The sequence below is a fragment of the Juglans microcarpa x Juglans regia genome, chromosome 2S (genome assembly GCF_004785595.1).
Source record: "Juglans microcarpa x Juglans regia isolate MS1-56 chromosome 2S, Jm3101_v1.0, whole genome shotgun sequence".
Lineage (NCBI taxonomy): Eukaryota > Viridiplantae > Streptophyta > Magnoliopsida > Fagales > Juglandaceae > Juglans > Juglans microcarpa x Juglans regia.
Genome location: NC_054597.1, coordinates 33,163,051 through 33,177,890, shown reverse-complemented (window position 1 = coordinate 33,177,890; position 14,840 = coordinate 33,163,051). Strand labels below are relative to the sequence as shown.

General features: G+C 34.7%; 1 protein-coding gene across 5 annotated transcripts; it reads right to left on the bottom strand.

Annotated features, from left to right (window-relative positions):
• Positions 1–242: 242 nt before the first annotated feature.
• LOC121252782 (U-box domain-containing protein 3-like) lies at positions 243–6,639 on the bottom strand. 5 transcript variants are annotated; one of them, XM_041152588.1, is made up of 6 exons: positions 6,234–6,639; positions 4,221–4,310; positions 3,842–4,127; positions 3,354–3,470; positions 1,261–3,168; positions 243–709 (listed from the first exon to the last, which is right to left on the bottom strand). In XM_041152588.1, the coding sequence occupies exons 3-6, from the start codon at positions 4,115–4,117 to the stop codon at positions 644–646; spliced, it is 2,367 nt and encodes a 788-aa protein (XP_041008522.1). In that variant the 5' UTR covers positions 4,118–4,127; positions 4,221–4,310; positions 6,234–6,639; the 3' UTR covers positions 243–643. The 5 variants fall into 5 exon arrangements, with proteins under 5 accessions (XP_041008522.1, XP_041008519.1, XP_041008521.1 ...); XM_041152585.1 differs by having other exon boundaries at positions 3,842–4,122; XM_041152587.1 differs by lacking the exon at positions 4,221–4,310.
• Between the last annotated feature and the right edge of the window lie 8,201 nt (positions 6,640–14,840).

Here is a 14,840-nt window from a genome sequence, read left to right as displayed (position 1 = left end):
TCCAGGAGTATTGTACGCAAGCCACAATATATGCAGTTCAAATTCACCAAGAAACGGTACCCAATATACACAAATGTTAACTGGTGTAGGGTTGTTGGTGTTGACTCTACATGCTAGGTATCGCCAAGGAAGCTCTGCCAAAGGGACAAATGTGTTTTCCAGTCCAGTACTTGCATAAGTATCACTAAAATTGGAACTTTGGTGCAAAAAATTGCAAAAGCTAATATTCTGACTCCACAGCAGAAGACGAGTATATGACATATATATAAAAGCATAAACACGGTAGGATATATACAATCCATGAAATACAACACTGATTGAGGACCTAAAAACAACACATACTGTAGCAGCTATGTGTCATGCTGGCCAAGCTATGTTCTCAGGGAAACTAAAATTAGTCCTTGTCCAAAATCCAGTCCCATTTTGCACATCACCAGAAATCCATCACTATCACAAGAACGAAGGATGAGGGGAAAAAAAAAAATCAGGTCTATGCTGCAAAGGCCATATATGAAACTAAAGAATGAGTGGGGGGAAAAAGCTCTAAAGGAAAATCTTGAAGAAGAGCAACTGACAAGTATAAAAGTGCAAAACTATATATATAAAAAAGAGATGCAGTCGTAAACCAACAAACTTTTTCTCTTCATGATTTTCCCTTCCCTGCAACCTCTTCTCGCTGATTACGGAAGTGACTGAGAAGCTGTTGAGCCTGCATGATAATAAACAAAGTATATTGTCATATCTGTTCCACAAATTTAGATCATTCTCACATAATCACAAAATTTGGTCATAATTAATGTATCGAGACATAGTCGCTGGGATTAAACAGAGTGTTAACCTGCCACAGCCAATTCTAGATTTCCTACATGCAGCAATAAACCAATACTATCAGTAAAATGTTCTGGTTTTCCATGGCATCTTCAGGGCATACAAAATGCTTCCTCTCATGCTTTCCAGCCATTTTTTTCCATCCATTGTTTCTTGCTTTTGCTAGATAAATGCATCATCATATACTGTTAAAGCATTGACATATTATAAACACGCACAAAGGAGAACAGACCTGATCACATATGCTGGGGCCATAGGGCTGTTACTCTTAAAAGTGGATATGATTGTTATTAAACTGCAATGCGCTTTTCTTATTTTGTGCTGGTGAGTAGGCACCAACAGCATTGCCCTTGATGGCACACCAATTGATAAGCAGATGTTCAGACCAAAAGGAAAAAGATTAGAATGCAGAAAATAAAAGAAGCGGTGTACCTTTTCCTTTGCTCTGGGTGTGCCAGACTGAGATAAGGCAACCAAGGGAGGGACAGCGCCTTCTTGCAGCACCAGGGTACAATTCTTGGGACTGTGGAGGCACAGTTGCAACAGTATGGAGGCAGCATTTTCCTTTCCCCTCCGAGATCCTGATTCAACAATCTCAACCAGTAAAGGGATACCCCCTTCCTGATTAATTGCTGAATGCCCCTCCCATATTGTCGAAAGGTTTGTTAGAAGAGCGACAGCCTTGTCAACCATTCCAGTAGCAGGGTCCATCAACTTAATAAGGTGCTTCACAGCTCCGGCTTGAACTATGCAAGCCTTATTTTCATGAAAAATTGATAGGTTAAACAAAGCAGCAGCAGCATCTTTCTTCCCTCTAAGTGTCCCTGAGCCTAGAAGATCCACCAATGCTTTAACTGCACCAGAACGACCAATTTTTGCCTTGTATTCTTCTAATGCAGAGAGGCTGTATAGAGCGGCTGCAGAATTTTCTTTCGCTCCATCATTTCCCGTTTTCAGAACATGGATAAGTGGTTCTATAGCTCCTGATTTAGCAATCATGGCCTTATTGTTTTCATTAATTGATAAATTCAAAAGGGCCGTAACAGCATGTTCTTGGGTTAGCTTCATTTCTGAATACAGCAATGAAAGCAAAGGTGCAATAGCCCCACACTGGCCAATAATGATGCGATTCTCAATGTTGTGCTTTGTAAGAAGCCGCAACCCTTCTGCAGCTGTAGTTTTCACTTCATTTGACTGCCTCTTAAGGTCTTCAATCAATTTCTTGATATGGGAAATAGTGGTCAATTCATCAGATCCTGAGTCCAAAAATGGGAGTGAGTTTTCTCTGAAGTAATTATGGTTTCTATTCTCTGCTACTTCAACTTTTGTTTGGGAGCTGTCAAATTTCTTTCGTGATAACCAAGGGGAAAATCCCAGTTCATTATAATGAGGAGAAGCAGCAGCAGGAAACTCAGTTGTGACTTCTCCAGACAGTTCATTCACATTTTCATGCTTGTTAAATGTTCTTGACGACTGATCCGTTGATGGAGGCATATAATCAACACTGGAAATGGCACGTGAGGCTGGTTCATTCCTGTGATGAATATATGACTGATCAGGGGGTGCATGGTCAAACTTTTCTGTCTCCTTGATTTGGAATCCGCTGGATTTCTCCACACCTAATCTATACAAAACATCACTCTTTTGCTTCTGAAATTCGTTTCCAACTTCGGGAGATGATCTTGATGTCATCTTGCTACTGTGTAAAGAACAAGAGGAACTATCTGTATGGATTAAATCTCGCGGAGATGCATGATCTGATGGTGATGGCACTGAGACAAAATTAGTGCGCTCAGAGTTATGAAGTTTTATATTGTTTTCTTCACACCAGTTTGCTATCATGGCTTTGACTGTATAATTGGGAATGAGGTTTGTGTGTGTGAGTGTTTGGCGAGTCTTCGGGCAAATAGTCAACCCATTATAAAGCCACTTTTGGATGGAAGACCTCTCGTAGGTTTGACCTGAAGCCACAATTACAGGATCCAACATGAGTTCCAGTGATAAAGGACATCGGAAGTATGAAGGGACAAGGACTCCAGTTGTGGCTTCAAACCGTTGAATTTTAACCATGCAATCACGAATGTGGTTGACAAGATTCACTATTTGAAAGAGTTGATCTGATTCCCCTTCCACGTAATTGACCTGGGCATTTATTCTCTCTTTTTCGACAGAAATACTTTCTTTTAGAAGTTCCTGGTTTGTTGTCAAACTAAGGAACTCAATAATCTTCACAAGATTTTCTGTGCAGGGAACAATATCATCTCTTTCACTTCGAAGAGCCTCTCCTATATATTCCGTTATTCTTTCCAGCTTCAGACATTGAAGTTCCTGCATACAGTGCTGGAAAAGTACCAGAAATTAGTCTCAGAATTGCCTTGAATGATCAAACACAAGTTATAGATATTTAAAGCCAGTAAACAACACACTTTTGGAAGAAATGTGAAAGTTGTGGAAAAAGAATCAGCAGTAGAAAGTTTGTCAACTAAATCAAATTCACATTGGAAACTATACACGCAGGCATATACCTGCACACTATTTAAACTTAAAGTAGATGGAGATGACTTTAACAATCTATAGAGAAGGCAACAAATCTTGAGTGATGAGCTCCAAATTTTCATCAACAATGGCTCACTCCTCAGAACCTGAGATATGGGCATAGGACTAATTTAGAATAAAAATACATATAAAAGGTATTAAAAAAAGGAAAAAGAAAAAGAATACACAGAGGCAAAAACTTTATAATGCCCCACTTGATTTAAAGAACACATAGTGATAGAATAGAAGTTTACTTCTTTACTTTACGATATTCTTAATATTCAGATAAATCATAAAATGATTTAGTGAATTCATAGATGAGATCCTTGAGCATGAGCCAAAAAAGAGTTTCAGAACTTAAAAACTAGGTATGCCCAAAATATCATACCTGTTAAAAAGTGTGTTCCAAGTAGCATTATTCCCCCCCCTTTTTTTTTTCTGGTGGGGGTGGGGGTGAGGGTGTTAAGTCATTACTTACACTGCAAATTTTGCTCATGGTTGGAGACCAGTTTTCTATGAAGTCCCTTGTCTCATTAACAGCCACGTCCAGTTCTTCACATTCTTTATATAGGAATTCATCTGTAGGAATTTTGTAATCAACAATTTCATCGAGAACAGCCTTCAAAAGCTTCAGTACACCAACTAGTTGTCTGTAATCCTTCTGAAGAGGCATAGCTTTCATTGTCCGAGATGAAACTAGATGAATGAATCGAGAAATGTTGTTGATAAGACATGTTACAGATTTTGTGTCCATTTGACTTGTTCTGATAAAAAATTTAGCAAAATTAAATTAAACAAAAATAAAGAAAATTTATGAACATAAATCACGTTAGAATATCTTGGTTAAAGTAGCTTACAATCATAAGAGTTCCCTTTGGCAACTACTAGATTTGCATTGTTATAACTGGGGCTTGATGATTCTAGAGAAAATAATGTGCTCTTATTACCTATTATAGACACCACAGCATGAAGAATTTCTTTAGACTAGTAACCAACAAGTCATGTCACGTCTTAAAAAAAAAAAAAAAGTCATGTCACGTCTTTTCTTTCTTGTAAGTTCCTTGTAAACAATGATTATCCTTAAACATAGCACACAAGAGCTAAAGAAGACTGTATAATAAATATGGGGATAGAACCATCCGGGATAAAGAAAAGCAGAAAATTGAAGCAGGTCGAATTTCCTGGCAGATCAAAAAACTGCAACATGAAAGAAAAAAATGGTGATAAAACAGTTAATGCATAGCTTCACTATGTAAGTATGCCTCATGGTGGGAAGCAGAAAAGCTGGTACCCAATGATGATAGCCCTAAAGCCAATTTGAGCATAAGAGTGTCTACTCAACAAGCTCTATAGAAAGGCTAAAGCAAAGCGTGAAACTCTTATAGCTTGTGGCTATTGTCTCTGCAATGAGCTCATGATCCAGCCACTATGTCAAGACAACCAAGTTATCCCAGGAGCAAAAGTTGACCGCTGAAGTGAGAAATTATTTACAGAAGGAAGCATTTCAAAAGCTGCCTCAACCCTGATTCTAACAATGGCAAACATCTAGTGCTAGGTGCAGTGCTGCATATTGAGGCAGCTCAACAAACAACTGTAGATTGCTTTTGAACTGCAACACTGACATGCTAGTGTTGAAGATTAAACTTGATTTATTGCAAGAGGCCACAATTTATTAAGTTGATCATTTACGAGATATGTGAAAACTGGAAAAAGTTTCTTTTCATTGTACCTAGGTGTGTACCGTCTAGTAAATCTGAATGGCCATAAATGCCATTAATTTAATTTCCAGAATTTTCTTTTGGTTCTATATGTTGATGTACTGAAACAATATTTGATGTAAGGAGAAAAACAGAATATCGACGTACAGAGTGCTTCTTTCCTCTTCTATTGTTTTGTCTCGATCTTGATTCCAACAGCTAGAAAAGACACTAGAAGCATGCACATAACTTAATGATGTAAATGCCAAGTGCCACACACATCGGACTTTGAACCATGGAAGCAACCAAACAACTTACAATCAAATACTCATTTCCTTCAAAATGCATCTTATATTACAAAGAGGAAAACTCCTAGATGTTCAGCTTCTGAGCTTGTTCTACATCATAGAATGACTTTGCTCCACTAGTCCCAGAAGTATGCCATCCCGGAGGCATAGAGGTAAGATCTTATTTGAAAATTTTCCATTCCTGTTAGAAAAATTCATACTAGCAGCTCATTAACTCTATTTTCCATATCGAGATTTTTGCAAGAAACGATGTTAACTCAAATTGCCCAAACCATCTTTCTTCGTATTTGCAAACGGTTAACTACTGTTAATAAAAATTATAAAATCCTTAAGCGATGCCTTTGGAGCTTATAGTAAAATATTTTTCACCATCTCTTTAGTAACGGAGAAAAGCTTCGGTGGGGGAGAGATTACATAATTTTAACGCTTTTCACTTTCTGGGAAAACAAGAACCACCGCTGAATTCAGCTAAAACAGCTATTTGGATAGACTGGCCATAATCTCCCATTTAGGGGAAATCATTCGAATAATAAAGATTCCAAACATCATAAATTTCTCCTTCAAGCCTTTTCAGCGACAAACTAGACTGTATGTGAATTTGCCGAAAACAACGGTTATTGCTTCACACATTACGAGAAAAAAAAAAAAAAGGAGTCACGATCTTATCACACTCCCTTTCTTTGATCACGTCCTCAAAGTTAATACATGACCCAGAAGAGTTCCATGGCTTAAATCCAATATAAAAAGGAAACCACAAGCTCATTTGATCTCCCACCCATTAACATATTCCACAAAGCATTAACATATTTATGACAAAACCCAACATTTCATTAACAAAAACCAGAAGGTTAGAACAGAAGCATACCTTTATGCATGTGGCTTAAGCCTGCAGGTTACAGCATGGACAGATCTTGACGATCCAGAAACTCGAAACTTCACCATGAAAATCCATAAACGACTGGTAAAGATGAAGCCTTTGATTACATGTACAGGCTCTTACGCCCTGCAGCTGTTTCCCTCGCTCTCACAAAGCTGCATGAGAGAGACGCAGAGACGAGAGAGGATGGAGAAGTTAAGAACAACATAATTTTTTTAGGAAAAGTTTAACAAAAAAAGAAAGAAATTGCTGGGGCCCAACGTAGTTGGGCTTTGTGGGGAACGCTTAATTAAAAAGAGAACTGATACAGACAAATATGTCAAACAAGTCAAAATCTCTTCGGGATAACTTCCATTTTAGCCTTCATTGTCGGAGACTGCTCGACTACGTGATCTGAAGACAAGTCTAAGGCCTGGTTTTGTGACGGAGGAGATAATAAAAATTGAATAAAATATTTTTAAAATATAATTTTTTAAAAAATTTAAAAGAATTAAATTATTTATTGTATTTTATAAAAATGTTTAGAAAAATTATAATATTTATTTAATAAAAACCGAGACCAATCAGGATTATAAGTTTGGAGTTACGAAATAAAGAGAAATTTTATTTGTAGTTTTAAGCGGGAGACTGTTTGTGCAGTCCTATTGATGAATAAGAATAAAAGAAAAAAAATATTATTTTAAAAATGATATTATTATAATTTTAATTTTTTTTAAATATAATTATATGAGCTTGCATGAATAGTTTCATTTGAAGACTGTATGTTAACTAATTCCAGAATAAATAGTTTAATTTTAATTGAGACTTCTAGGAATGGTAAAAGAAAATATGTAAAAAATAAAAAAGAAAGAAGAAATTTTAAATTTGTGTTTTTTCATGAATACTGATAATTTAATATCGAAAATTTTCGTACATTGCAATTAAAAGGTGAGGTTGAACTATAAAAACGATTTATATAGGAATTATAAAAAATAGATAATATATTTAAACCCTAAAAAAAAAGTTTTGTATTTCATTGAATAATGTAAAGCAGTAACATATATTTTAAAAAAAAAATTAAATAGCTCAATTACATATCACATAGCTAACTATTCAATGAATGTAAGTATTTTGGTTAAATATATTTCACCTAAAAGATTACAAGTTTTAGAAGAAAAATAATATATTTTAATTTAATTTTTTGAAATAAAAATTAACTGCTCACTATTTCACCCAAAATAGTATAAAATGAATAAAACATTTAAAAATATCGATGGTGTAGTAAAATTTAATAAAAATAGTAAGAAAATTAAAAGATTGGATATATGAATCTAGCTTTTCAATGATTCAATATCATTCATTTCATATTTCTTTCGTACTAGAAATGATCTTCAAGATAATCTCTTTCTTATAGGCATAAGATGATTAATAATATAAAATGATAATACATGAATTAAGATTATATATTGATGAATTTAGGAATTTTAAATATTGATATATGAATGGGCTAAAATTCTAAGAGATGAAATCTAAATGATCATATGGCAAATACTTGCATGTTTGTGCGCACATATTTTTTAATGAGATTTTATAAAAATAGATTTATACTTCATGTGGTACGATAAATTTATTTTACAATAAAAGTAATTTTATAATATGACAAAATATTTCTTTTTTTTTATTATTATTTATAGAAACTACGCCAAAGAACAAATTAAAGTATATAATCAAAGAAAAAAAATATTTACAATCGTGAATTGTACAATCGTCGCGTAATCATTTTTAAAAAAATGAATAAAATATAAGATTAACGTGAAAAAAAAATAATTTTTTAATAATAAACTTTACTTATTTTTAAAATGATTATACGACGTTTATGCATTTCACAATTATATATAAAATTAATCTTAATCAAAAGTGCAAAAGAAAATCGTACTCAAAACGACAAAAGAAATAAATCGCTGTTTAAAACCAAGAGAGGACAAACAGATTTATAAAGTACTGGTATCTATATATTGGCTTTTGATTGATTGTTAGATACTACCTAACCCTAACAGTAGCCAATTGATCGACAATGTTGTATATAGTCAGTCATCTAACCTTATCCGATTAATGTTGTCCAATAAAAAGGGGATGCCTTAAGAAACATGTGATACGGTTACGATAAATCTTAACACGATCCGTAAATTTAATACGAAATTAATGAATTAAGATTGATGAATTTGATTCATTTATTTAAACGAGTGAGATTGTGATTAACTCATATATAACCAAAACTCAATTTGACATAACTTGAACATAACATGCGACATTTAGAGTTATATATTTTTTTTGTTTCAACTCACAAATCCAATTCAAATTTAATACAAAATAAGTTAGATTTGCCAATAGAGCATTAGCAAATAGCAAATTACCAATCCCATTTCTCCTTTAGACTTCTTGTGGGTTGGGTATATGGTAGCATTTAAGGACAAGTTGCAATTAAGATAAGGCTGCACATCACGGGCCATCATAGATTTTATTTTTTTCCCTAATCAAGCATACTTAATATTAAAGATAATTAAACTGCATACATATTGTCTAGGATGAATCTTTTTCCCTATCAATATACAAAATTCATTTGGAAAGATTATCTAAGAATATACAATTAAAATTTCAATTGATTGTTGCTTATTACGCCACTGAATATGCACATCGATTTTAGAAACAATAAATTTGGACTAACTCTCTTCTAATAACTTAACCCAATAGAAAGCAGTATGAGATATCCTCCTTACCAAGGCTCAGCTACTCAGAATAATTCCGAATCTACAAAAAGAAAACTGCCCAATATGCAATCAAGTAAAAGAAACACTGCTTCATCTCTTTGTGAAATGCCATGTTGTTAGAATATTGTGGAAATATAGTAGCTGGCCTCTAAATATGGCATCACTCCCCATCACAACAATGCGAGAATGGATAAAATTGATACTAAATCCAAGTCCCAAACTTGGATTAGCTGAAGCAGAAGTTCATCCTTTTCAACTTTTTGCAATAATTATTATGAATTTCATTTGGAGAAAGAGGAATGATATCATTCACAACGATGCATCCTCAACATTAGAAAATGGTTCTCTCCAGCTAAACACTACATATCAAGCTTACAAGTAAGCATGGAAATAGAAGACCAAATATTCTTAAAGAAAACTGGATCAAACCTCCGCCTCACCATTGGAGCTTCTCTTTTGATGCAGCAATTCGGAAATCTTTTTCAACCATCTCAATCATATGTAGAGATTTAGAGGAAGTTTTATAGAGGTATGAACCTCTAAAATTCAAAGCATCAATCCCACTTTTGCAGATGCCTCAGCAGTTCTTTTGGAGACAAATGATAAATCATCTACAAAAAAGTCAATCAATTCTAGAAGGAGATGCACAAACGGTAATAGATGCCATAACAAAGGAATCACCTTCACTTCAATGGCAACTAGCACCGATTTTAGACGACATCAGTAAAAATATCCATCTCCTAATAAATTGGAGGATCAAGAAAATATATCGATTTCAAAATTAGTGTGCATACTCTGTAGCATAATAGGTAGCGACTAAAATTAGTTTTAGTCGAATATCTCTTATTTGTATTCCTAATTGTATCGTATATATAGATAGTGGAAAAATCCTCTCTCAACAATGTTATATCTTTTTCTATTAATATATATAACGCATGCTTGATAGATAGATAGATTAAAAAAAAAAAAAAAAAACAAACAAACAAACTAACCCAATGGCAATGCATCATCATTGGTGATCACGTTTTGTATTGGTTGGTAGCCACCCAGATCCCTTTAATGATCAGAAGATGCTAAACTCCTACCCTGTGCTGTTACCCTTCTGCAATGCTTTTTATTCAATTACTCAGTAGTAGTCCAATAAATAGATAGCTCCATCCCAACAAATTCATTACTCATTAATAAGTGATCTTGGTGTGAGATATTCATGTTGGAACTTGGAACTAGAGCATGGAATGGGCCGTTTGAGTCTTTGTTCATTTATGCAGCTGCGTTCCTTCATCAAATAATAAAATAATGATAGGTTCATATTACAAGACAGAGCTGACCCTTCTCAGTACCGTACACTCACCAAATCTTCCCAAATATCTTGGCTGGGGCTAGGCAAGCTTCTAAACAAACCCAACAGGTTTTTGGAATTTTGGTAGACCTATTTATTATGGATTCCGACAAAATTGCAAGCCACGAGTACAATAAAAAGGAGTAGAGGACTGAGCTATTTCTCATTTTGGATCATAATTGCAGGACATAAATGACAATAACCCAGATTTACTTTAGTTTACACCTGCTTAACATCGATCTAAATATTGAAAGTAGACAAATAGTAATGGCTATGAAACGAATGTTTTGAATCCCGTTTATATCGAGACATTGAAATGAAATAATTTGATATCGATTTAGATTTAAAATAATTTATATATAAATAAATTATATATATACATAAACTATAAATAGTCTGATCTGTTTGAAAAAATAAAAAAAATAAAATAAAATAAAAGACCAGCTGATACGAGCTGAAACGGTCAAAATTCTAACTAATATGAAATTATTACCATTATAAAAAATGTACCGGCTATTCGGCTGATATGACATATTTTGATTATATCGACCATTACGAAACGGAATTAAAAACCTTGTGACTGAAACCATTTCAACCAATGTGGGGGAACCTGAGTACCAGACCCCTTGAAAGTCTTCAGTTCAGTTTCCCAGCTTTGAAGAATGACAAAGAAGACGTTTCACATAATAAAACCCATGCAACTCTATTAAAGGCTTTTTCTCAGCTTCTGTTTTTGTATTAGAGAGCTCTACTCGAGCGTGCATTACTCAATTGGCAAAGCTGAATTAGTGTGAAGTTGTATTTATGGCACCTAAGGTCCTAAGCTTTGTTTATGGCACCCTGATTAAACTAGTCTCTTCTTCAACTAAACTACAACCTACCCATCTTTTAGTTGATGATCAATTGCTAGTTGGTTGCGTTTGGATAATGAAATATTTTTAAGTATTATATAAATAGTAATAAAAAAATAATAATAAAATATTAAATAATAATAATTAATAATAAAAAATAATAATAAAATAACAAATAACTGGTTGGTGTTTAGTGTCCTGTCTATAGACAGTTGCATAATCGCACCCCACATCATACTGTTGGCACACCTTCCATTTTTATTGAAATAAAGCAGCAGAATGATCGACTTTTCAGCAAAATAAAGCAAAAAGCTAAACTTGAACAATAGGTCTAGAACTCTACATGCGGTTGCTTAGAAACTCAGAAATTATAAGCACTGCAATACAAAATTAGTGAATATGCTGCCCGTTCAAAGGACAGATTCATAAAAGGATATGTTCCCCTTGTGGGGAATGAGGTATCGGAGAAAAGGATAGGAGCATAGAGACAAAAGGCAAAAGGCTAGGAGTCAAATCACTGGCTCATACCTCCAAGCTTTAAGTTAAGCTTTTCCAGCTGGGAATGGTTATGAACAGGAAAATGCAGTACAAGACTCGCTTAAAATGGTGACTGCTGGAACTAGTGCTCATTCAAGTGTTATAGCAAGTAAAGACAATTTAAAAGATTTTAAATGAGATTCTATGAAGCATGCCATGTGCTGGTTTCACCTGTCTCCTTTGAGATTTATGGAAAGTAGGGTCATTGAATGGGCGGACATCATTGAAAGTTTAGGACGCATTTTGGCATTGCAGGTGGGCATTAAGGCTTCGTTGGCTGGCATGTCACCAACTTCATTGTCATGTCACAAAATAAATAAACATCCAATTTCTTTATTAGCTTTGCATGAACCCCAATCATTGCCAAAATTAGCAAACAAAACAAAGGCAGTGCTGCGTGCCAAGTGCAAACATGGTATGGCATGGATGCATCTTTTTCTCGAAATTTTACTGTACAAGAAAAGTTCAGTAATCAAATGTCATCTTCCAGGTTGGAACATTGGCAAAAATGTGTACGGCATATTAGAGAGAGAGAGATTACACACCACCGACACCACTTAAACAGATTCATTTTTTTCTTTTTTGAAACATGGAACTTTCATTTCATGAATTAAACATCAATACATGGTTTATCTGCCAACAAAACAGACATGCACTCAGGAGGACCCTCCTCTAACAAAACTTTTTCACTCACAGACCTTAGAGCTAATTTAGCAGCTTCATGAGCTGCCTTGTTACAACATCTATAAGCAAAAGAAAGTTGCCAAGACGGGAACCTACTCATCATCTGTTTTGTATAATCCTCAGTAACTTGCCCCATCCAAGAGTTGTCCTCTGCACTTGACTTGACGGCATCAACAACAGCTTTTGCATCTCCTTTGAATTCTACCAAGTTGAAACCCAAATCTGGACACAGTTCTATAGCTCTCAAGAAAGCAAAGCTTTCAGCCAAGAATACTGAACTTATATTTTCTTTTGAGCGACCAAAGTAGCCTGCAATTCTCCTTTTCTATCTCTGATAACAACTCCCAAGCCCATCCTTTCCTCTTCCTTATCGTAGGCAGCATCAAAGTTAACTTTGAAAAACTTGAACAGATTCATAAAGGCTAAAGATTGCATGGCCAATTTTCATAAAGGCTACAGATTGCATGGCCAATTTTCATTTAATTGCAGTAACACTGAAAGTAACAGCCTTTCCAGAGGAGTTCAATAATAGCGTGAGCAGTTCTTGCCATACTGATACAGTACCTCAAAAAAAAAAAAAAAAGACGTTATTGAAGTCTGTACAATTATGTACGAAGCCCCATTAAATGAATGACAAAGCTGAACGGATCCCAGATCCATCATAATCTGTTCGCTTATCAGACAGCATGGAAGCCCTACCCTACGATTTTCTTGGGCTTTGTATATGGGGCAAACACCATTTTTAGGCCATATTCTCGTCCAAACAACACATGCAACCAGCCATATGAGCATGGTATGGATGCCTTTCCTACACGACACATGAGGAAAAATTGCCTTCATCTTTCCCATTATTTGTTACAGAAGCTCCATCCCCTCTGACTGAAACAGACTAGTCCACTGGGCTTGAATCAATGAATGGATGGTGGATTGGTTCTTCGTCCAAAAACTCCTCAGCAATAGTTGGAGCAAATGGAACTGAAGATTTTTTGTAGGAACAGGGGGAAACAATATCACTTGTTAGCCATGTTGAGTTGAATTGCACACTTGCCACGATTTTGCTTTGTCATAAATAAAATTACCCAAATGCCCCTGTATCGTAATAGAAATATCTATCAATTTATTCAACAAATTAGTTAGTCGTCAATACAATTAATTTTTTTTAAACCAATAATTCATTCATTGAATCAATAAAACAAGTCCTTATAAGAGATTGCTTTTATCAAACCAAACGGCTTGAGTTACAAATAAAGGACATTCCCACCACATCTCAATATCATTAATACTCCATGCATGTCTTGCTAGTTGATGTGCTGCCAAGTTACCAATTATGTTGACATGCAAAACTTTAACCCCTTGAAAACAATTCATCATTCTCCAAATATCTTGAAGAAGAAAATCAAAATCGGTGTAGTATTCAACATGATTATTCAAATCATCAACAAGAATTAAACAATCAGTTTCAAGCAATATCTTCGAAGCATCCTATTGAACACATATTTGCAACTCCCTTAACATAGCAATAGCCTTTATAAACTCAGAAGAGACCACTTCCTTTTCCAACTTACTGCAAACAACTAACACATCACCATTCACCATTTTGGTCCCTTAACAACACTCCAATACCAACTGTATGTTGATCATGAAAAGTTACCCCATCAACATTCAATTTAAGGAAGCCTATATGAGGAGGTTTCCAAGAAATCACCTTAGTAATTTGAGGAGAAGAAACATAAAAAACCTGAATTTTCTTGAAATCAAACTTCAAAGATAAAGTCTTGTTAACCACCACCTGTATTCTAAGAGAGACCTTCTCATAAATGTACAAGTTTCTTCTATACCATAGAGCCCATGCAATAGCAATGAGTGTTGCCAAACTCTCATCTTAACCTTCATCTTGAGTCATATTGGCCAGATCCAGAAACTGCAATTTGACAACACATTTCTATACAACCTTAGTTGCTGTGAATAAACATGTGTAGTTTCTAAACAATAAAAAAAACTGCATGAGCAACATCCTCTCTTTCCTTTCCGCAAAACAGACAAGTATCATTATCAATCATTATCAATAACATACTTGTTTTTTAAATTTTTTAAAGTTTGTAGCTTTTCTAAACAAGCCTTCCATGCAAAAATCTTCATCTTTTTAGACAATTTCAGATTCCACAAACACTTCCAAAAAGCTATTGCATAGCTATTTCTTGAACATTCCCCCTATCTTGAGTTTCAGATTGTTGAAGCATCCTATATACACATTTTACTGAATACATACTAGTTCTCTCATGTATCCAGAAAACAGAATCTTCTACATTATCACATACTTTCAGCTTCAAAATTTGGCTCACCTCATTTGGATTGAAGAGAGCCCTTAAGCTGTTAACATTCCACCATCTTGTGTTCTCATCTATCAAAGAATTAACCCTTATATCTGCATCAACAT